The sequence below is a fragment of the Papaver somniferum genome, chromosome 9 (assembly GCF_003573695.1).
Source record: "Papaver somniferum cultivar HN1 chromosome 9, ASM357369v1, whole genome shotgun sequence".
Lineage (NCBI taxonomy): Eukaryota > Viridiplantae > Streptophyta > Magnoliopsida > Ranunculales > Papaveraceae > Papaver > Papaver somniferum.
Window position 1 is genome coordinate 177,789,296 of NC_039366.1, and position 22,294 is coordinate 177,811,589.

At 37.7% G+C, this 22,294-nt stretch overlaps 4 protein-coding genes across 6 annotated transcripts; 3 read left to right on the forward strand and 1 right to left on the reverse strand.

The window, feature by feature from the left end:
- The first annotated feature begins 499 nt into the window (after positions 1–499).
- Positions 500–3,971, forward strand: LOC113313661 (protein ZINC INDUCED FACILITATOR-LIKE 1-like). Its single transcript, XM_026562455.1, has 17 exons — positions 500–614; positions 724–764; positions 863–923; positions 1,201–1,303; positions 1,442–1,544; positions 1,628–1,681; positions 1,780–1,842; positions 1,936–1,985; positions 2,093–2,168; positions 2,261–2,452; positions 2,540–2,627; positions 2,749–2,834; positions 2,924–3,031; positions 3,128–3,172; positions 3,287–3,375; positions 3,456–3,499; positions 3,731–3,971. The coding sequence occupies exons 4-17, from the start codon at positions 1,212–1,214 to the stop codon at positions 3,826–3,828; spliced, it is 1,188 nt and encodes a 395-aa protein (XP_026418240.1). The 5' UTR covers positions 500–614; positions 724–764; positions 863–923; positions 1,201–1,211; the 3' UTR covers positions 3,829–3,971.
- A 727-nt stretch (positions 3,972–4,698) lies between these two features.
- Positions 4,699–8,554, reverse strand: LOC113309254. The gene is made up of 9 exons (XM_026557670.1): positions 8,296–8,554; positions 7,640–7,723; positions 6,971–7,531; positions 6,764–6,882; positions 6,571–6,647; positions 6,120–6,192; positions 5,899–5,989; positions 5,753–5,797; positions 4,699–5,405 (listed from the first exon to the last, which is right to left on the reverse strand). Exons 2-9 carry the CDS (start codon positions 7,718–7,720, stop codon positions 4,902–4,904), a joined length of 1,551 nt encoding a protein of 516 aa, XP_026413455.1. The 5' UTR covers positions 7,721–7,723; positions 8,296–8,554; the 3' UTR covers positions 4,699–4,901.
- Positions 8,555–8,681: 127 nt separating this feature from the next.
- On the forward strand, positions 8,682–17,502 carry LOC113309255. Of its 3 annotated transcripts, none has more exons than XM_026557673.1 (6): positions 8,682–9,261; positions 13,097–13,786; positions 14,490–15,131; positions 15,216–15,975; positions 16,075–16,755; positions 16,839–17,502. In XM_026557673.1, the coding sequence occupies exons 4-5, from the start codon at positions 15,520–15,522 to the stop codon at positions 16,681–16,683; spliced, it is 1,065 nt and encodes a 354-aa protein (XP_026413458.1). In that variant the 5' UTR covers positions 8,682–9,261; positions 13,097–13,786; positions 14,490–15,131; positions 15,216–15,519; the 3' UTR covers positions 16,684–16,755; positions 16,839–17,502. The 3 variants fall into 3 exon arrangements, with proteins under 3 accessions (XP_026413458.1, XP_026413457.1, XP_026413456.1); XM_026557672.1 differs by having other exon boundaries at positions 13,097–13,291; XM_026557671.1 differs by lacking the exon at positions 13,097–13,786.
- Positions 10,622–15,485, forward strand: LOC113312908. The gene is made up of 4 exons (XM_026561639.1): positions 10,622–11,459; positions 11,616–12,467; positions 15,043–15,131; positions 15,216–15,485. The coding sequence occupies exons 1-4, from the start codon at positions 10,622–10,624 to the stop codon at positions 15,483–15,485; spliced, it is 2,049 nt and encodes a 682-aa protein (XP_026417424.1).
- Positions 17,503–22,294: the final 4,792 nt, after the last annotated feature.

A 22,294-nucleotide genomic window follows, 5' to 3' on the forward strand; every position in this document is an offset into this window, starting at 1 on the left:
TTAACGCTTTCAGTAAGAACAAATCTCTGCCGTGTCTACACTGACAGGGCAGAGGTTCATCTCGATGGAGACTTATTTTCAGAGCAGACTCATTTCTTATTGTACTTCCAAGCTTAAACACTGGAAATCTGGAATAGTCCAATTTGAACTGTGGTGGAAAAGAAAATTTTGGAATTTTGTGGTATTTTTATAGAATTGAGATTGGAAGTTTGTGGCTGTCGATATGAATTTCCTTGTTTTATTACTTAGTTTAACAGAAAGATTCCTAGTTGAAATTCAACAGAGATCGAAGTACATGGGTTTACAGTAACTGCAAGTGAAGTTAAATATCCTGCAGGGACTATGTTTCTCTTTAAAATGAGTTGGTCTTTCTGATATGTTCATAATAAGTGAAACAACTTTGTATATTTAGAGTGGAGACTAGCTACTAACTGTTGATGCTAGGATGGCAGATCATCAGAATAGTAATAGAACAGGATTGTTGTCGAAGACTGAGAAGGATGTTGTGTACTATGTCAGTTGCCCAGGTTGCAAAATTGACGATAGGAAAGCAAAGAACTTAGGAATACCTTATAAGGAATTAGTGTATATATGGATTGTGGTATTAAGCCCCGGTGAGTAATCTCGTTATCGTTAAGCACTGCAGAGATGGAAAAAAAAACTAAATGTAGCCAGCACTTATTTCTGCTCTAACAATATTCCTTTTCGTGTTTTTCTTTTCAGTTCTTCCAATATCATCCCTGTTTCCTTACCTATACTTTCTGGTAAGCGATGGTTATGTTAATATAGGACTCTGAAATCATGAAAACTTGTATGTCTTTTATTCGAAAGGCGCATTACATTTTCATTTTTCTATTTGTAGGTAAGAGACTTCAATATAGCCAAAAAGGAGGAAGACATTGGATACTATGCGGGATGCGTAGGTCAGTGTGCCTTCACAGTAAATCATTAAGAATCGAAGTCATTGGGTTTTTTTTTTGAAAGGTTCACCAATTTTATTTAAGAGAGGAAACTTGAGGTTACATTTCTAGGATATTTAGTTCCAATCCTATCATTAAAAACAATGTCTTGGATGAAGGATGGGCATGTGAATTCCCAGCTGTTTGTTGTTGTCGCTGCCGTGCTCTGAATCGAAGTCATTGGTTATGATCTTTATAAACCAATTCTACTTATGTCTTTCATAATTGCCTTTTGTTTTAGGATCTGCATACATGTTTGGAAGAGCTTTAACGTCTCTGTTGTGGGGAGCCTTAGCTGACAGATACGGTCGTAAACCTGTTATACTCGCTTGCTGTACTACAGTGTTAGTACTGCTCAAATTTTATTTACTTGCAAATTTCAAACTGAAATCTGAGCTGATTTTCCCACACTGGACTTCTTGTAGAAAAAAAAAATACGATCTAATGTTACAGTTATTGATCTGGTAAAAGTTTCGTCTCAGGATTATATGCAACACTCTATTTGGTCTCTGTACAAACTTTTGGATAGCTGTTGCTATGAGATTTCTTCTTGGATGTTTCAGTGGTATATTCGGTCCAGTTCAGGTGTGTGCTTCTTGTTACTGCTTTTGCTCCAGTTTATTTTTGTTATTGTACTTATTTGGATTTGTCTGTTGCATTTTTTTCAGGCTTATGCTACTGAAGTTTGCCGGAAAGAATATCAAGCTTTAGGACTATCATTTGTAAGACTTCTTCTCATTTTTCATGGAAACCGACATACTTGTAGTCTCTTTACAAAGATTATGCCGGATGGATACATATTCATATTGCTTTTCTTCAGATTAGTACGGCATGGGCAATAGGGTTGATAGTTGGTCCTGCTATTGGAGGTTTCCTAGCACAGGTATCTTAGAACAAATAGTTCCTTGCATATGAATTTTGATATGAATTGCAATCATTTGTTCTCATGGGTCTAAATAAGTTAATGCTCTTCTAGCCTGCAGAGAAATATCCAAATGTATTTACAAAAGATTCTCTTTTTGCAAGGTAAGAAGTATTACATGTTTGTTGCATTTGATACGTTTTCTGGATATCTCTTCAGCATTTTCTGTGGTTTTCAACTTACTTTGATGTTTTCTACATAATAAATGCAGATTTCCGTACTTTCTACCTTGCCTCTGTATATCAGTATGCGCAACGGCTGCAACTATAGCATGTTGTTGGCTTCCGGTGTGTTTCTTATTCGCTTGAGTTATGTTAAACTGATGATCTCCAAATCTTAAATCTATCATCTCTTGACGTGTAATCTCATTCTGTTATAGGAAACATTGCACAAACATAGTGCACCAAATGAAGAATCGTATGAGGCTGATCATGTGACTGAAAAGATACAAGAGAATGAGGAAGTAAGATCAGTGACGGATTCTAAGGGAAGCCTTTTTACAAATTGGCCGCTAATCTCATGTATCGTTGTATATTGTATTTTCTCACTTCATGATATGGCCTACAGTGAGGTGATTGATCCATGCCTCGTCTATGTTTTTATGTTTGAACTACTACTCCTCCTTGAATTTGACTGTAAGTAGGAATTACTTTGACAGATTTTCTCGTTATGGGCTGTAAGTCCTAGGAAGTTTGGTGGATTGAGTTACACCACTGAGGATGTTGGTGAAATCCTTTCAATCACAGGTACATATATCCGATAATTCTCTTTAATTGGTCTCAACTGTTGAGTTGACTATCGAATATTGCTTGAACAATTTTCTGTCATCAAGATAACAATACTTGACTACTACTTCCACTGTATCAGGTGTTGGTCTTTTCCTCTTTCAACTTGTAATATATCCAACAATTGAGAGGACTCTGGGAACCCTCTCAGTAGCTCGCGCTGGGGCGGTACCTATGTTTTAAGTACATTATCTGTACACCATTTGCAGTTCATTATACATGATTTTATCTAATTTATGATTTTTTTCTGTTTGAAGGTTTTATCTATAGTATTGCTTTCAAGTTATCCGTTCATAGCTAAACTACATGGGCACAACCTTTACTTGATAATAAATACTGCATCAGTTTTAAAGAACATTTTCGCTGTAAGTACAAGCTCAAGTTGAGAGTTTCCTTACCTCTAGTTTCAAGAGTTGAAATGAAAAATGATGTTTAACGTTGGTTGTTCTATCGCTAAACAGACTACTATCTTCACTGGCTTAATAATCATACAGAACAACTCAGTCGTAAGTCTCTCCCTCGCTTAGGATCCTTACCCTTCTTTGTTCTGTATTGGCCGTTGAATTTGATTGCTATACTAGATGGATGGTTTTATGAATTTGGTACCATTTTAATAACAGTCTCAACACCAAAGAGGAGCTGCAAATGGAATTTCTATGACTGCCATGTCTCTTTTCAAAGCATTTGGTCCAGCCGGTGGTGGTGCTCTGTAAGTGCATGTCAACTTGTTGAAAGCATGTCATGTTGTTTTAATTTACTTTCTCAACCAATTAGAATTTGTTTTTGCAGCTTTTCATTGGCACAAAAGCGTATAAATGCTTCCTTTTTACCTGGTACGTATCTGCACCTGATTCAAACTCTGAAAATTGTCCCTTTTAGGTACTTTAAATTCTTAAGGACCATAATTTTTGGCTTCTCAGTCTGGTTATACGCCAAGGCTAACTTGTATAACATGGTCATGCCGGATTCATCGATTTGTTTAGTTGGATCTGGGTCACGCTCCTATGTTTTTAGATACTTTGTATTGGTAGAGAAACTTAATCAAATTTGATTAATGTATGCAGGTAACTATTTGATTTTCTTCATCCTAAATGTGAATTTGGTGATTGGATTAGTCATGACTTTCAGGCCATTTCTCGCACTCCCTGGACGATCGGGATAATTTATGAAGCAGGGTAAAATAAAGGATGTTATTAGCTGCAGTAATAGTTTAACATGACGGATGAAAATTTTGTATTGAAAAGAAGTGCTGTTTTGACATTCTACGGTAATTTTAAGTACTGTATATCATCTTGCCAATGAATTTAAGTAGCTAATGCAGTCAATTGCTAGTAACCAAAAAAGTGTCACATCTTTACCAAAATTTGCTTCATGTTTCACAAGTATTGGTACAATGAAGGGCAGATGATATAAACTCAAAAATCTAATGAGAGAAATTAACACCCTAATTCTTCCTTCTAAAACAATCAATGACCTCATGACAATTCAGCTATCACTCTGACACACTTCTCTTCCAGGATCTTTAAGGCTTCAGTGATTAACTCTTCTGGAGGCAATGCCCCAGATAATTCGATGGTGACTGCAGTCCACACTCTTTTATTACCACAGTTGCCCTTGAAGATATGCTATGCAGGCGTTTCCCAACTACGCATTTTTATATGTTTTCTGGATACCGGTTCGGCATGCATTTTTATATGTTTTCTGGATACCGGTTCGGCATTTTCCGTACTTCCAACCTTGCCTCTGCATTTCAGTATGCGCAATAGGATGCTGTTGGCTTCCGGTTGTTTCTTAGTCCTTACGTATTAGTTTTTCAGAGTGACATTCAGGCTAGACATACTTTTCCCAATATCAGTTAACATTCCCAAATTTGTGTTCAATGTTTTTGTGTACATTCCCACTTCATTAGCTTTAGTTTAGTAGACTTTATGCTGTTAACTTCTGTCAATTACTTTTCAGACTATGGAGCTCGTGGAAAGTTGGGAACATCATTTGTTTTTCAAGATAAAAAGACGTATGCAGACACTGGCAATGGAAGCTAAATGTTTGGCAGTTCATTATCTTTCAAACTGTTTCAATTGTACAAGTACAACATTAGGAAAAACATGCCTGGATCATCAAGCAAATACTCTATAATTCACAAAAACTGCAGAATACTAGTTACATTAACAGGATTCTATCCAGTATTCGCTCAAAATAGAAAATGAATATGTACAAGGAAGCCTTTTCTTCATCCTACTCTGTGAGTTCGCCCTCTTCAGTGTCGGATTCCTCCTTTGTCTCGTCATTATCCTCATCTTCTTCATCACCTTGTAATATAGAATTACTATGATCCAGAATTGGAGAAGATATCTCTTCACTGATCTCACCTTTACTCTCTCCTTCTTTAATGGTGATCAAAGGAAACTCTAATGGCGTGTCTGGCCAGTCTTTGAAGAAAGAATTTGTCACCATAAACCTGAAAACTTGCAGAAGATGGCTCCTATCTCTCTTAATGTCTGCACTTAGAAGTTTCTGAAGAAGGGTTGGCTCCCTGCACATATCAGGCTGTACAACTGAATCTTCTCCGTTCCCCGCCTTCTGCTTTTTGGAGAATCGGTTTTGCTTGCCACGTCTTCCTCTTTTGTTGTGCTTGTTTTGAAACCTTCCTTCCTTTTCAGAGTCTGTTAAATAATTTGGCGGTAATTCAGCAACATCACAACCTAACTCGACCTGCTTCGCAAGGATCTCCTTAAGTTGCTACAAGACCAATCGAATTGAGGGAACAAATCAATTAATTTAACACTTGTTGTTCTAAACAAAGTTTTACAAAGACATTAAGCAAGGAAGAGGCACCCCGGGCTTCATCAGAAGAAAGAGAATTTCATTATGAACCAACATTAATTGATAACAGTATAGCACACAATATGCCAAGCAATGTCAGCTGATGTAAGCTACTAAGGTGCCAAGCATTTCTCAAAAGTACGATTATTACTTATTAGGTGGATGCCCGTCACATATTCACAACTCCTAAGCCCATGCTTCAAGAAAAACAAAAACTCCTAAGCACTAATACAATATTCATATGTTTTTAATAATTTGTATACCTGACGCCGCCTTTTCGCCTCTTCAGAGCGTTTATCAGCCAACTTCTGAAAGTATGGATAACTGATTTTATTAGATCACATGTTTTAGATTACTTGAATTTAATGTTATGCATGTACTGCATCTATACAATTATCAGAAATATAACCTTCTCCGCATTGGACCTCAGAGGATGGTTCTTCTTTCTTTCTTCACGCCATTGCTGGATTTCTCGTTCTGAGTAGTTTGGACGGGGAAATCTTACAGAAAAAAAAAATCAAATAAACAACCATACATGGTATTATAGTTGAAAGCCTTGTAGATTTTCAGATTTCGAAAGCTCTTTTCTTGTGCCAAAGAGGAAAAGACTAAGAACATGGTGAAGTCTACCTTTTATGTTCCTCGCTAGCATGCTTGACAGAATTATCCAGTAGAGATTTTCCAGGACCAGCATTTTGTGGACCTATATCCACCAGTAAAAGGATTCCAAATCAGTCCTTCACCGTGTGAAAGGGGTTGATTTACATGGCATGAAAAGATGTGTATAGTGGTAACTAAAGTTCTTGAATGATGCGGAGATATTTACTGAAAGCATGTTCAAAGCAAACGCATATAAATGAAATTTAATTTTTTGTTTTCACATTTCATTCCTTAATCTTAAGTACAATTCTGTAATTGACCTTCTATTTACAATACAAAACCATGTGCCCAACTGCGGGTAGTATAGTCATGCTATTCAAGGACAAGAGAAAAGTAAACCGATACCGTAATGCGACCTAACTACCAATTTACTTATAAGATGTTTATCTAGTAATATCACAGCACAAAAAGAGCACAAAACCTTTTCCTCCCTTTCCCTTGTTGGACTTGAAATTTCCCTTGGCATTTTCCCTGGCTTGAAACTTGGATTTTTGAAATCTGAGAAATTTATAATAAATAAAAAAGTCATTTACAATTTATAAGACAAATTCCATACATAATACATAAAACTTAAGATATGCTGGGAAATTAGCATGTACTGTAGCAAAGCAGACCTTGGATTTGGTAATTCTCCTCTACCAGATTCCTGGTGATTCCTTGTAAATTTTTTGTTGTGAAAGCTTTTCTGGCTGATGTTTGAGGCATCTTTTCCACCGTCATTAGTTTTGTTCCCCTAAGACAGAATCCAAACATATATGTACTATGAGAAGGATGGAGAGATGGCAGTTGCTAGACAAACTAATGCAGTAAAACAAAAGTACCTGTGAATTTTTTTGAGATGTATTCTGAGCTGCTGGGATTGGGTTAAACGAATGCAGACCTTGTGCATTCTGCGATGCAACTCCACTGGAATTCATGAAACCCATTTGTTGGTTCCCCCACAAGGGATTTGGACATGGATGAGGCAGACCTTGAGAAGGATTGACAGGGATTTGTACAAACTGACTCCGTGGATAACCAGTAGGTTGGTTCATGGGCATAGGCTGATTGTATGGATTAAACATTACTGCCTGTGGATATGACTGAAAGGGTGGTCTATTGTGATTTTGCATAAACAATGGCCCTTGCTGACTAGTATTCTGCGGAAAGTTTTGAGAATTCCCACATTGTGGAGATGTCATGACAGAATTCATATTATGAGGACCAGAACCAGGAAAGGGTCTCCCAACATGGCTATTCTGCATTTGTGGATGAGGGTTAGCAACATTCAGAAAGTGGGCATTAGGCATGGCAGAAAAGATTCCATACGGAGCCACAACTCCAGGATTGAAGCCATTAGAAAAATTTGATTGGTTTGTGACACCTTGATTGGATGGCATGACCTGGTTTATGCAGACAAAACATTGTCATTATCAATATCATCACAACACTAAGTTACCAATACACCAAAATAAACATTACAGTTTAAAAAAAGAAAGAAAAGAAATTACCTGTTGTGGAGTTGAGAAGTTACTTCCTCCCATTTGTATTTGGTTGGGAAGATGGGGAAAGGGGGGTTGAAAAGGAAACATTTTCTGAAAGGAGACAATGAAAGCCTTAACACAAAAATCCCCTAAAAGGGTGGTAAATAATTTAAAAAAAAATCAAGCTTACAATGCTGCAAGCAATAAGCTAGCCCTAAAATTAGAACGGCAAAAAGAGTTTTCCTTTCACCTATAGATGTTTCAATGAATAACTATAAGTGATATACAGGGAGTCTACCTAGTATCTCACATACTACTAGTCACTATTATTATCAAAATTGCTACTACCAGGATACCATTTATTTAGATCAAATTCAAACCTAGAAATCTCTCGTGAGCATAGTTTTGTTTTTGTTAAATTTTCAGTAAGGGTACCCAAATATACAATCCAAATTCCTAACCAATAACTTTAACTTGATAATCAATCAGTAATAGGCAACCTGAGATATATATACCCTAATTCAATTAACACTCTCTAATCAGCAATTCGAACCAAATAAGAACGTGGTAGGGAAGTTCATGCAAAACCAGAAACGGATTCACAGGGAAATCAAAATTGGAAAGAGGAAAGAGACAGTTATGGAAGAGAAGTTTACACAGATAGGAGGTTGGTAGAGAAATACCTTGTTGCAGAGAAAGAAGCACCGACTGCCAAGTGAACCCTAGTTTGGAAGGCTTTGTTAACGAACTTTCAAGTACTGCCAAGTGATGATGAAGAACCCTAGCTCGGACAAAGACCTCTGAGAGAGGCGTTGAAGAACGAGACAGAGTAACTTGCCTCAGACTTTTAAGTGCCGAGGGGAGTGGGGTTTAAGGGTTAGAGAGAAAGAGAGGGAGAAAGGGTTTTAGTCACGCCCCTCCGAACGGGGTTGAACATTTCACGAACTCATCCAGAATGTCTTTCTCTATATACCCCCAGAAATTCTAACAATACCCCCCGTACCCCCGCAACCTATCTTCCTACCCATCAACATACGAAAACTATTACCTTCATCTTCCTTAACTCTTTTCTACTGCTCTCTTAATTTGTTATTGCTTTTAATTTGGAGCAAATCTGTTCTTATATGTATTAAAGTTCAGACCTTTAATTTTACCTTTCTTTAGCCTTGAGATTCACTTTCGTCTACTCGGAGATTCGGTCATCCGGTTTACCATAATTATCTCTCTCACTTGTCCTCAATTTCTTTTTTATTTTTAGTCAGCTAATTCACTGTCTCTGATAGAGATCTTCATGCCTATGTTTTGAATTAAATTAAAATCCTTACTGCTTAAGTTAGAAATTTATTTGACATCTGACAATAATTGTTAGCCTTTGGTTGATTTTGAATTCATTTACTTCTTATTCTCACTAAGTATCTTCTTGCAGTGATCAATTGGACCCTCTTTCTTTTTTTAATTTTTGTTTGATTAAATTCCTACAAAATCAGTTTTATAAATCCTCTTACTATTTTTGTTCACCCCCAGGCCTGACCTGATAGCTATTTTTTTGTTATTTCTTCAGGAGTAAGCCTGTTTAATAGGATGTAAAGATGATTAAAAAGAACGACGGTGGCTGTTTGTGCTCTTTGGAGACTTCCACTGGGGAACAGGTAAGTGCCTAATACTAATATTTGTAGGCTTAATGAGTATCCTTAGTTGGAACTGTCATGGTTTTAGTAAACCAGAGGCAGTTCGAGAGCTCCAGATCTTGTCAAACTGAAATCCCCAGATATAATCTTTATCTGCGAAACTATGAGTAGTGTTAATACATCTGTGAACAAATTTCGATCTTTGGGTTATCACAATTCTAATGTGTTACCTTCCATTGGGAAGAAAGGAGGAGTTGGCCTTGCCTGGAAAGATGGATTTGATATTACAATCAACCATTCTAGTCAACAGGGATTCTTTTGCTCCTCTAAGTCAATTAAAGCTAATACACTCTGTCATTTGTATTTTGTGTATGGGGAACCTAATAGAAACCTGAGAACAAATAGTTGGGCCGCGTTTAGGGGCCAGCCATATGATCACTCTGTACCTTCAATAGGCGTAGGGGACTTAAACTGCTTGCTGCTTTCCCAAGATAAGTGGAGGGAAAGGCCTGTCAGTGAAGCTGATACTAAAGACTTGAAAACCCTTATGAATGAGTGGGATCTGAGAGACTTGCCCTTCACAGGTCCAGATTTTACTTGGACTAATAAGCAGGAAGGAGATAATCTTGTTATGGAGCGCATCGATCGTGCAATTGTTAATGAAAAGTGGGAGGATGCTTTCCCTCATACTCTCACACTCCATTTCCCTCGAATTAGTTCTGATCATGCTCCCATACTGGTGTCTTTAAGCCCTGGTGTTGAAAATCTTCCTAAACCTTATCACTTTATGTCCATGTGGACTGAGGATGATTCCTGCAAAACTGTTATAGAACAGGCCTGGTTAATTCAGACGAGGGGTTCAAAATCCTTTCAACTAAAACAAAAGCTGAACCATGCTAAGGAAAAACTAAGACTTTGGAATAAAATGTCTTTTGGGAACTTAAATGTTTCACTGCATGAAACAAAAAACAACTTGTATGATGTTCAAACCACCTCCCCTGGGGATACAAGGAAAATTGTCGAGCTAACTGACAAGCTCACTTACTTGTATTCCCTGGAAGAAATCCTATGGAAGGATAAATCGAGGGAGTTATGGTTAAATGAAGGAGATAAAAATATGCCTTTTTTTCACAAGTCAACTATGTTTAGGAGGAAGAGAAATCATATTTCTTGGATCAAAGCAAGAAATGGCTCATGGCTTACTACGAGAGAAGCCACTGGGGATGAATTTATATCTTACTTTCAACAACTTTATACTACTGCTGGTACTGATGGACAAGATATTGTAGTAGACACTATTAAGCCTAAGCTGACTACCTTGGATAATGATATGTTGTTAGCCCCCTTAACTGACGAAGAAATTAAGATTGCAGCTTTTTAAATGGGGGCGAAGAAATCCCCAGGGCCTGATGGCTTCACCGGCATATTCTACCAAACATATTGGGACGTGGTCTGTGAAAGTGTCACCCAAATGGTGAAGCAATTCTTCGAGACTGAGCATCTTTTAACTCAGTTTAACCATACTAATATTGTCCCGATTCCTAAGAATCCCATGGCCGAGTCCGCGGATCAGTTCAGGCCAATTGGGCTATGTAATTTCGCATACAAAGTAGTTTCTAAAACGTTAGCAAACAGAATGAAGCCTCTAATGGATAGAGTAATTTCGCCAAACCAGAGCGCTTTTGTCCCTAAAAGACAAATCGCTGATAATGTGATTCTTGCTCATGAGCTTATTCACACAATAAAAAAGACAAAAAAGAAAGTTGGTTATGCTACAGTGAAGCTGGACATGTCCAAAGCGTACGATAGAGTGGAATGGTCCTTCTTGGCAAAGACAATGGCTAATTTGGGTTTCAATCCGAAATGGATTAGACTCATTTTGAATTGTTTGAGTACCGTTTCTTATTCTATTCTCCTAAATGGAAGTCTTATTGGGAAAATTCAACCTGAAAGAGGCTTAAGGCAGGGGGACCCAGTGTCCCCTTACCTTTACATAATTTGTGACGAGGCTCTTTCATGCTATATTAAACATTTAGAGGAGAATCACCTGGTGCATGGCATAAAATGTACCGGCTCTGCCCCTTCTATCAGCCACATTTTGTTTGATGATGATAGTTTACTTTTCACTAAGGCCACAATCCCTGAGTTTCATGCTATTAAAGATTACCTGCAGAAGTACTGTAAAGCTAGTGGTCAAGAGATTAACTTTAACAAACCAGGTATACTTTTTAGTGGCAAAGGGCATCCAAGACACAAGAAAATGCTAGCAAAAATCCTAAACATCTCTAATCTCAATCTTAGTGAGAAATACTTGGGTGCTCCCATTACAATACTTTGATCCAAAATGCAAACTCATCTATCTCTCCTTACTGCAGTGGAGAATAGGGTGAATAGTTGGCTGACTCAATTCTTGTCTCAGGCAGGCAAAACTACTCTAGTTAAACATGTGGGCCAAGCTTTGTCTTTGTACCAAATGGCTACTTTTCTAATTCTAAAGAGTTTGTGCTATAAAATTGACTCTCACCTTGATAGATATTGGTGGGGAGAGGACACTAGGTTAAAGAAGAGAAAGATGCACCGTTTAGCTTGGGTTAACATCTGCAAGACAAAGAAAGAAGGGGGACTTGGCTTCAGAATTAGTGAAATTAATAACCTAGCTATGATGGCTAGAAGTTTCTGGAGGCTTGTTGAGAACCCAACTTCTCTTCTAGCTCAAGTATTGAAAGCTAAATACTATGCTAAAGGGGAAATTCTCAATTCCATCTGCCCGCCTACCGCTTCGTGGGTTTGGAAATGCCTCCATAACACAATGAGTAAGATTAAACCATTCATTTCATGGGTGGTTGGAGAAGGAAATTTCATTGATCCTTGGTGTGACAATTGGACCCCCGGTATAGGAACAGCCACACCAAGAGCTAATACTATTCCTGACAAAAATCTAAAGCTAAAGGACTTCATAAGTCAAGATACTAGAACTTGGGATACAGAAAAATTAACTGTTGTTTTTGATCAACCTTCAAAAGAGAAGATTAAACAGATTCCCCTTTCTCTTGATCCTTCTATTGGATCCCATCTAAGGATGGTAATTTTTCTACTAAGTCTGCCTATGCAGCTCTTAGTGTTGGTGGTGACACCAGTGACACTGACCTTTGGACTTCCATTTGGAGACTTAAAGTACCTGCTAGAATCAGTTATTCGTCTGGAAAGCTTTGAAATGAGCTCTACCAGTCAGGGAAATTCTCCATAAGAGAATGCACATATCTGACTATACATGTCCAAGGTGTAGAATGAAAACTGAATCAATTATGCATGCTTTGGTCACTTGTAAAAATCTCACAAGAGTATGGAATTTGCTAAGCATTCAGAATACAGGATTCCAGGGTAATACATTAATTCAATGGAGTAGATTCTGGATGCAATTACATCCATACCAAGATCAGTCCGGTAGATCTGAGCACTTCCCATTAATTGCCTGCCTCTTATGGTCCATTTGGACAAGTCGAAATGAGATTGTACGTGCAAATAAACTTGAAGAACCAGGGGTTATTCTTGCAAGGGCAAACTCAATGTTGATGACTGCCCCGAAACACCCAATCCTTACTTCTATCTCTGCAAAAAATTTGAATCAGCCTAGTTCACCCTGGGTGTCTCCACCCAATCCTTACTTCTATCTCTGCAAAAAAAATTAATAAGCCTAGTTCACCCTAGGTGTCTCCACCTAGAAATTGGTTTAAAATTAGTACTGATGGGGCTTGGATTCTTAACTCTCTAAATGGGGGAAAGGGTTTTATAATCAGGGACTCGATTCATAGTTTCATATATGCAGAATCAACTAACCTTGTATGTTGTTCTGCAGAAGAAGCAGAAGCTTGTGCCATTAGAGATGCCTTGAAAGTGGCGAAAGAAAAAAAAACTCGATCAGATCATCGTGGAGAGTGATGCATCAACGATCATTGAGAAGATTAATAACAAAATTTTCTTGGGAGATCTCCGTACACACCACCTCTACCAGGATATCAAAGAATGAATTTTTGGGGACTACTCAAAAAAGGTGGGGGACCACTTTGTGATACAAATGTCCACCCTACATTATAAGGGGTGTCCTAAAAGATTAGGGAAGACTAATTTGTCCTTATCCTAATTAAGGTTATAACTAACCCTAATAACCCACTAATCTAACCCACTACCCAGTAATCCAACCCACTAATTATAACCTAAATTAAAAGAAAAAAATCAGTTCCAAAACTGATTCTTTTCTTTCTTCATCTTCTTCTTCTTCTTCTTCTCTTCTTTTCCTTTTCTTCTTCGTAGACATCGACGTTAATCGTCAATTCGAAAAAATTTCATCGTCGATTAATCAATCTTTATAAGCAATGCGTGCCAAGCAAACACCCAGACTTCCAGGATTGAGTCCGGGACTCCCACATATAGTGAATCTCCCAAAACAATTGCTACTTCAGAAAGAACTTGAACCACCGTTCAGAGGCAAAATCAATCATCCAACAGCAACCAAGAAGTCCGATTCAAGTGAAATGCAAATCCGCGAGTAATTTCCTTCATACCCATTCTTTTCAATTCGTTATTTGTTGAAGAAATCGATTAGAAATCATCAAAAGTCATTGAAAACGGTAGTTACAGTAGATATTTCGGCTAGGAAAATTTTTTGTGTAACCCTAGAATTGCTAACCGAACTCCAAAAATAAGAACAGTTCGGTGTGCTCGCAAAAAATTGAAAAATATTTGGTGACCAAACTACATAGTTCGGTCTGCTCGCAAAAGAATCTCTCGTAACCGAACTCAGTTTTTCCTTTGAAAGAATGAGTTCGGTTTTGCCGATAATTTTTATGGCTAACCGAACTGTTGAAATATGTAGTTCAGTGTGCTCGCAAAAAAAACTCTCGTAACCGAACTAAATTTTTCAAAAGTTAAGAATGAGTTCGATTTTGTCGATAATTTTTATGGCTAACCGAACTGTTGAAATATGTAGTTCGGTGTGCTCGCAAAAAAAACTCTCGTAACCGAACTAAGTTTTTCAAAATTTAAGTGTGAGTTCGGTTTTGTCGATAATTTTTATGGGTAACCGAACTGTTGAAATACGTAGTTCGGTTACGATGCAAAAAAAAATATTGGTAACCGAACTATAGTCTGCTAACTTCAAGTGTTATGTTTACTTTATTCTTTAGTTCTATTTGATTTGATAACACAATATTCTCTTATGTTTAGCTAATACTTTGGTTTTTGTTCATTAGGAACAAAGGAAAAAAAAATTGAGACTACAACTAGATGAGGATTTGGAAACTCCCACCCCTCGTGGAGTAAAACATTTAGATTTCCGAAAACGTGGTGCCACAAATGCTAAACATGGAGGGGGCTTGTTACCGGAAGTCAACCAAGATAATGTTTGTGATGTAATCCAAGATGTCAATGAAGAGGTGATGGAGAATACAATTGATAATGTTATTGAAGAAGAGAATGATGATGAAGAAGAGCAAGGAAATGAAGACCAAGGAAATGAATAGGTTGAACAAGAGCAAGGAAATGTAGAAGAAGAAGAACTAGAACCCGGCAAAGAAGGAGAAGGGAAAGAGGAGGAATAGGATGGAGACGATGAAGAGGAGGAAGAGGATGGAGAAGAGGGAGAGGATGATGATGAAGAAGAAGAAGAGGAAGAGGATGGAGAAGAGGGAGAGAATGATGATGAAGAAGAGCAAGAAATTGTTCCTGCTAAAGAGAAAAAGAAGCCGAAGCCGCCTAGCAAAAGATACTCACACATTCCCCATGGTGATTTGTGTTTTCCACCAGTGGACCCAACTTATGGTACTCCAAATGATGGAGGGGCAACATTGTTTGGGTACAAACACTCATGGGCTACGAAGATCTATGTGACCAAGGTATTCTTTAAGTTCATAGTGTTACGTTGTTTTCGTATTAATAGTGTTTCGTCAAGTATTAATAGTGTTATGTTATTTTCGTAGGATCATAACGATGCAGTTCGTCTTATTAAACGTCAAAAGGCGTCCACATGGGATCTTTCTTTGGAGTGTGACGAGTTTGTAGCCAAGGTTAAAGAATGTGTGTTATGGAGATCTATTGAGTTAGCACATGTGGAATTTGACACTGTTGCCGTATCCGCATTTCTCGAGAGGCATTATCCCGAGACATATACTATGCATCTTCCATTCGGAGAGATGGGAATTACTCCCGATGGTTACCATAATATCGTCGGCTTACCACTGGAAGGTTAATGTCTTCGAGAAGGCTACAACCCCTCAATGAGTTATGAATCTCTTGAAAGATTTGGCTCTAAAATGTCTAGGATGGGATGCAAGAAAGTCTCAATGTGAGTTTATATGTGCTGTGAAGTCCCCTAAACGTGGTGATGAATTTAATCCAAAAGAGGCAAATGGAACATTGAAGAAGAAGGTCAAGAAATTCAAGTTGGTAAAGTTGAAGGCAACATTTGGAGGGACAAAAAAGATGGTGGAGAAAGGAAAGCTGGTGATGGACAGGGAGACCCTTAAGCATCATGTCACCGCTTATTGGTTATATATGCTAGGAACTGTCATTTTCCCCGACACTTCTGGAAATAAGGTGGATGCACATTATCTACAGCTTTTGGAGCATCTTGATGACATGAACAAATACTCTTGGGCCACTGGTGTGCTTGCTTTTGTTTTACAAGAGATGAGCAAAGGGTCGAGGATTAAGTGTGGAGGTTACTTAACTCTTGTTCAGGTGAGTTTTTCTACATTTTTAATTAGCAAATTATTCACAAACTTTTTCTGCTTCCAATTCAATTTTCATGTACGTGGATATTTTCGTATTTTCGCATAGGTTTGGATTTACGACCACTTCCCTAAATTGAGATTGGATAGTGCAAGAGACTCTTATCCCTATAACCAACCTACAACAGGAAAATGGTTGTTTTTGGATGCACAAAAAAAGTCTAAAGAAGAGCGGTTGACTTCGTTGAGGGAGAAATTGGATAAGCTTACGGTGAATGATGTGGTATTTCACCCAGACGCCGTACCCGATGATGTCTCTGTAGATGAAGACGACTTGAATGCTTTCTCTATCGTCACGCCTTACTATGGACCAATTTGGCATCCTAACGGCTACGCGATATATAATCCAAGGAGAATGCTAAGACAACTTTGTTGCGTCCAAATGGATCTCGACGTGGAGAATGAAAATTTCACTTTGCAGGTTCAAGGAACAAAGAACACTGAGAAGTATTTTGAGCCAAATCATGAACCAACTCCTGTGGTAGCACATTGGAATGCACTTACTAACTACCACATACCAAGAGGTGATTTGGTACCTTGTGAGGAAGATGTAAATGCATGTGAGGAAGATTATATGGAGTTTTATGAAGAAATTAGTCATCCTTTTGTGATAAATAACGAACAACAAGCTAAGGCTGATGCGGCAAAGGCAAAGTAGAGGGAGGTTAAGAAAGCTCAGAAGGAGATGCCTATTTGTGGAGAAGAAGCAAAAAGGTTATGGGATAACGTGGTAAGAAAATTTCTTTCTCTTATACTTTTCGGTTGTTTCAAAGTATTGAAAAAATATTTACCTGTGCTTAAAATTGGAATTAGGTGTTGAAGGGTACGAAATTGGTGAAGAAATGGATGGCTAAAATCAAAAGTGGAGAGCCGATGGAGACTAAGGAACAAATCGCCTACTACAAGCAGTGGGAGGGTCTTATAACTAATAGAATGGTGGAGCCAAATAGGTCTAAGCAACTGAAGAGGGGTCGACAACCAGGAGAAGGTTCAAGTCGCGCTGTGGACGAAACCGGTGGAGGAGATGAAACCCCAAGTGATGAGGAAGTTCGACCTAAAACTCGTGCTAAACAAGGAAGTGGTAAAAGGGGTCGACAACAAGGAGAAGGTTCAAGTCGCGCTGTGGAGGAAACTGGTCAAGGAGATGATACCCCAAGTGATGAGGAAGATTGACCTAAAACTCGTGGTAAACAAGGAGGTGGCAAGAGGGGTCGTAAAACTGGTCGTTAGTGATTTCGTATGATTTTAGTTTCAAAAGACATCTTAGTCATGCAACTTCGTATGGTGTGATTTCTTCGTATGGTCTAATTTGGTATGTTTGTGTGTTTTAAACAATTACTTGAGGATTTCGTAGTTTGGTTTGTTTAAAAGTTTTATATTTGTTTTAGAACCTTGTTTGTGTTTTCAATTTTTACTGGGTTTGTGTTTTCAATGTTATATAAGACTGAAATGTTGAAATACAGTATGTTATCGGTGACCTGCAATTTTTAAGTTTGCAACCGAACTGGCAGTTCGGTTACCTGTGATAAACTACTGGTCATCGAACTCTTTTTTCGGTTACCTGGTGAGATTCTCCCAGGTTGCCAAAGTCACAGTTCGGTTGGCTCGCAACGTTTCACGGGTCACCGAACTTTCCTGTAGGCTGAAGCAGTTAGCCTTCACACATATGATATTAGTTCGGTTACCAAAACATAATTTGTCTTGTAACCGAACTCGCAGTTCGATTAGCAGACCATTATTTCTTAGGTCACCGAAATGTTCTCTGGAGACTCAAATTTTTGCCATTGCACATGTTGGAAAACTCATTCTCTTGATGCAGAAATCACATAGACCAACTCTTAGATTTGTTTTGGAGTGTTTTTGGAATCGTATATATGCTTAGTTTGGCTGTGAGCCTCCACAAAAAAGTTCGGTGACCACTTGTATTTGTCTTGTAACCGAACTCACAGTTTGGTTGGCAGACCATTATTTCTTAGGTCGCCGAAATGTTCTCTGGAGACTCAAATTTTTGTCATTGCACATGTTGGAAAACTCATTCTCTTGATGCATAAATCACACAGACCAACTCTTAGGTTTGTTTTGGAGTGTTTTTGGAATCGTATATATGCTTAGTTTGGTTGTGAGCCTCCACAAAAAAGTTCGGTGACCACTTGTATTTGTCTTGTAACCGAACTCGCAGTTCGGTTGGCAGACCATTATTTCTTAGGTCACCTAAATGTTCTCTGGAGACTCAAATTTTTGTCATTGCACATGTTGGAAAACTCATTCTCTTGATGCATAAATCACACGGACCAACTCTTAGGTTTGTTTTGGAGTGTTTTTGGAATCGTATATATGCTTAGTTGGCTGTGAGCCTCCACAAAAAAGTTCGGTGAGCACTTGTATTTGTCTTGTAACCGAACTCCGAGTTCGGTTGGATCGCAAGTTTTTTACTCTTAACCGAACTTGTAATTTTGAAATTTAAATGTCCTTTAGCTGACACAAATATAGTACATAACTTTAAATTTATGTACTATATATCAAGTAACGGCTAATTTTATAGCCGTTATACACCCAAGTGGTATATATATATGTGGTGTTTCATATTTAGCGTTTTGTTACAAAATGTCTTACAAATGGCAGGTACTACTCCTAAATTTACTATATCTGAAGATCTTTCTCTTTGCAGAAACTACATATTATACTATCCAAAGAGGGGTGAAGAACGAAGAATGAATGGTATTATGAGTCAAAGTTATTGGGGGAAAATTCATGAGAAATTCATCTCCGACACAACAAACCCTTATAACCGTGATCATCTAGCTTTGTTCATTCGATTTGGAAATATTAGAGATAGAGTTGTGGAATTTATGGCTTTATTTCGTATTGTAAGGCGGTATCGACTGAGGGGTGAAGGATTCGACGAAATCATTTTAACATCAAAAAACGAATGGCGAAGATGGAAAAGAAAGGATTTCAAATATGAATATCATTTCCGCCTCCTTAAAGACTTTTTCATAACGCGTTTCGGATATTAGATGGTACATAATTTTATTTTGGAAAGTCCTGTAAAAGTTCGGCAGAGTCCTATAATTACATATCCTAACCAAACTTATGTCTCATATAGTTTGGCATTGTCCTGTAATTTCATTTTCCAACCGAACTTTTGTCTCGTACAGTTCCGCATTGTCCTGTAATTTCAGTCCTAACCGAACTTCAATGTCAAATTCAGCAGTTAAAGTGTTAGGCTTCTGAACTAGAGTTTGGTAACCTGGTAAAATTTGGGTAGCTAACCGAACAGGAAGTTCGGCAAGCTATGTATTAATATCTGCCAACCGAACTAGTATCTGGAAACTATATAAAATACTAACATTTTCTCAAATATTAATACCACTTTTCAGAAAACATAGTATTCCATTGATAAGCATACTTAGTTCCATTACATGTGTCATTTAATCATCCACAAGTGAAATTTGACCTTCATGTACAATTTCTTCCGACTTCTTCAAAGCATTCCACATCTCCATGTTAGGCTCATACATGATACACCAACCCAACATTCTATTTGGATTAAATGCAGGCCAATAAGAGGTACCACATATTGGAGGCAATGGACAATCGTGTTTTAACTGGAGGCCTATAAAGTGGTTGTTGTTAATCAATGCCAAATATAATGCAATGATTTTTTTTTCACTTTTTTGTCTGTTTTTTTTGTTTTTTTTTGTTTTATTTGAGATGCAATATAAATAAAGTAAATACAAAAACAAACAAAATATTAAAACTAATGATGGACTTAACAAACTTTTCTCTTGTCTTTTTTTTTTTTTACAAGGGACCTAGCATAATGATGACCATGTCCCAAGTTTGTTTTTTTTTTGAGACAAGAGAAAATAAAATACAAATTAACAAATAAAAATAAAGATAAAGATAAAATAAAAATGCAAGTACAAAGGCCATGGTGTAAGTACTTTACCGCTCGATTCTTCACAACTTGTATGTCTCGATATCATAAACTTCTTGAATTCTCATCTTGATAATATTCGCTCTTGTACAATAGTCTTCAACTTGTAAAAATTCTGCTCCTTGTCTTGTTGCTTTACTTGAATTTGAAACTTGCTCATTTCTGTATCGTTGCTTGTAAACCTTGAACGTCTTCAACTTTCCTTCGAATTTGTGATGCTCCTCTTGTTGATGATGATGGTGTTTCTATGGACCTGTTGGTGTAGAGAGAGATAAAGTGGATGGTGCTAACTGCGAACAAGATTACAAGTGGTATGTAAGTTAGCAATTCGATGTCACCATCATGATTGATAAAATAGCACTCAAGAGATCAAAATAGTGCTTCTATTGGTGGTAGGTTGGGTAGCTCACCATTCTACTCGGAATTAACGTACGGTGACACACACTCTAAAAGCACAAATTTAGACACGTACAAAGAAGTGAAGGTTGGTGCCTCTCATGATGTAACATGGGTAGTCTCCACTATAGGGGATCACAACTCTAATACCGAATTCAGTCTGCACCTTATTTGCCACTGGCATGGTTAAATCCAACTTTAACTCTCATACAAGTAAGAAACCCGATCACGTTCTCTGTCATCTCTAAGTTCAGTCACTCTTATGAGAATCTCGATATAATCTTAACGTCATGTATATTATGTGACTCTAAACTAACTACAAGTTGGAGTTTTTTTATTCACTAATTTACACAAAAGTTGAAAAATCATGAAAAATTTACAATGCAAATGCTTAACCACTCCCCCACACTTAAACTTTACATTGTCCTCAATGTAAATTGAATCGTCCAAAGAAAGTCAAGGTGGGAAATCATATAACGATATGCGACAAGAAATCAGAAAAAGTAAATACAAGACAAGAAAAAGCTAAAAACGAAACAAGAATATAAAAATAAGATAAGAAATACTCATCGTATGGGTTGCCTCCCATTTAGCGCTTGGTTTAAAGTCGTCAGCCCGACTTGCAAGACGAATTCCCTATACACCAACAATATGAAAAGTTGGGGATCCTCCCATAAAACCTGTTTTGCAAACACTAGCTTCACACAAATATTAGTAATATAAAACAGAAATGAAACTATTAACCGATAAAAGTTTCCCCCACACTTATTCTTGTCCACACTTGGAAGTGTACAAAGAATATAGAAGTCAGGGACTACCACGGTTTCTTGTTGCAAAACCTGCATAGTTTGAGAATCAAGCATCTCTAATGGCGGAAATCGAGAAACAAAGTCATTCAACAATATTCTCGAAGCACATACATTCAAACCAATAAGAGGTAAAGGAGAAGAAACAATATGCAAAGGGTTAGACAAACCTTGCACAATCTCTTGTATCATATAATCCTCTTCATCCTTGAAAAACTCAAGTGAATTACTCACCTCTTTTAAATCATGGTCCTCTATCAAAACCTTGCAACCATTCTTCGTCCGTTTCTGCCTTAACCAAAGTCTCGACATAAACATCATCATTACAATTCTTTGCAAGCTCAATTGGGTCTTCCACAATATTGGTCATATCGGTTTCATTCTCACCACACTCGTCATCATTAGGCTCAAACCTTGTTGCAAGGAAGTTCTGTAAAACACTAGTTTCATCATACTCATGTACCTTTTGAATAGGTGTTTGATCATTATAAAGATCAAGAGTTGACTCAACTACACTAATGTCATCAAATATCTCCAAAGGTTGGTCCTTTTCAACACAATCATCTTCATTTTCAGACTCACCATAGTAAGAATCTTCATCGATTTCCCATCCTTTATCACCACGTCGTTTAAGTTCCATATGAATGGTCCTACTAATTTCTGCGACAAGCTCTTCCGAGGTTCCCTCATCTTCCAACTTATATAATTTCTGTGCAAGTTTCCTGACATTCACACGCTTACCACCATTGACTACAATAGGTTCTCTTTCCCATGACTCTTCCCTTTGAATGGGTGAACGATCATAACTACGATCCGGATTCGGGTAAGAAAAAGTGTTGCGAAAATCGGTTTGTGCAATGTTCAATCCATTTATAGCATTCATACATCTCGGATAAATCAAACTGGAAGTAGAATTGTCCCGCCTAGGTGCTTGACTTACATACCCACTGCAAGGTTGTTGTTGGTATGTATGAAAATCACCATAAGCTCTTGGATATTGATCATAGCCAATAAATTGGTTCCAATCGTATTCCATAGATGGTGTGCAATCGTCATATTGTTGAGGAGGTTGAAAACCGTATCCATTGCTCCAGTATGCTCCTTTCATGTGACAATAAGTACCTGAA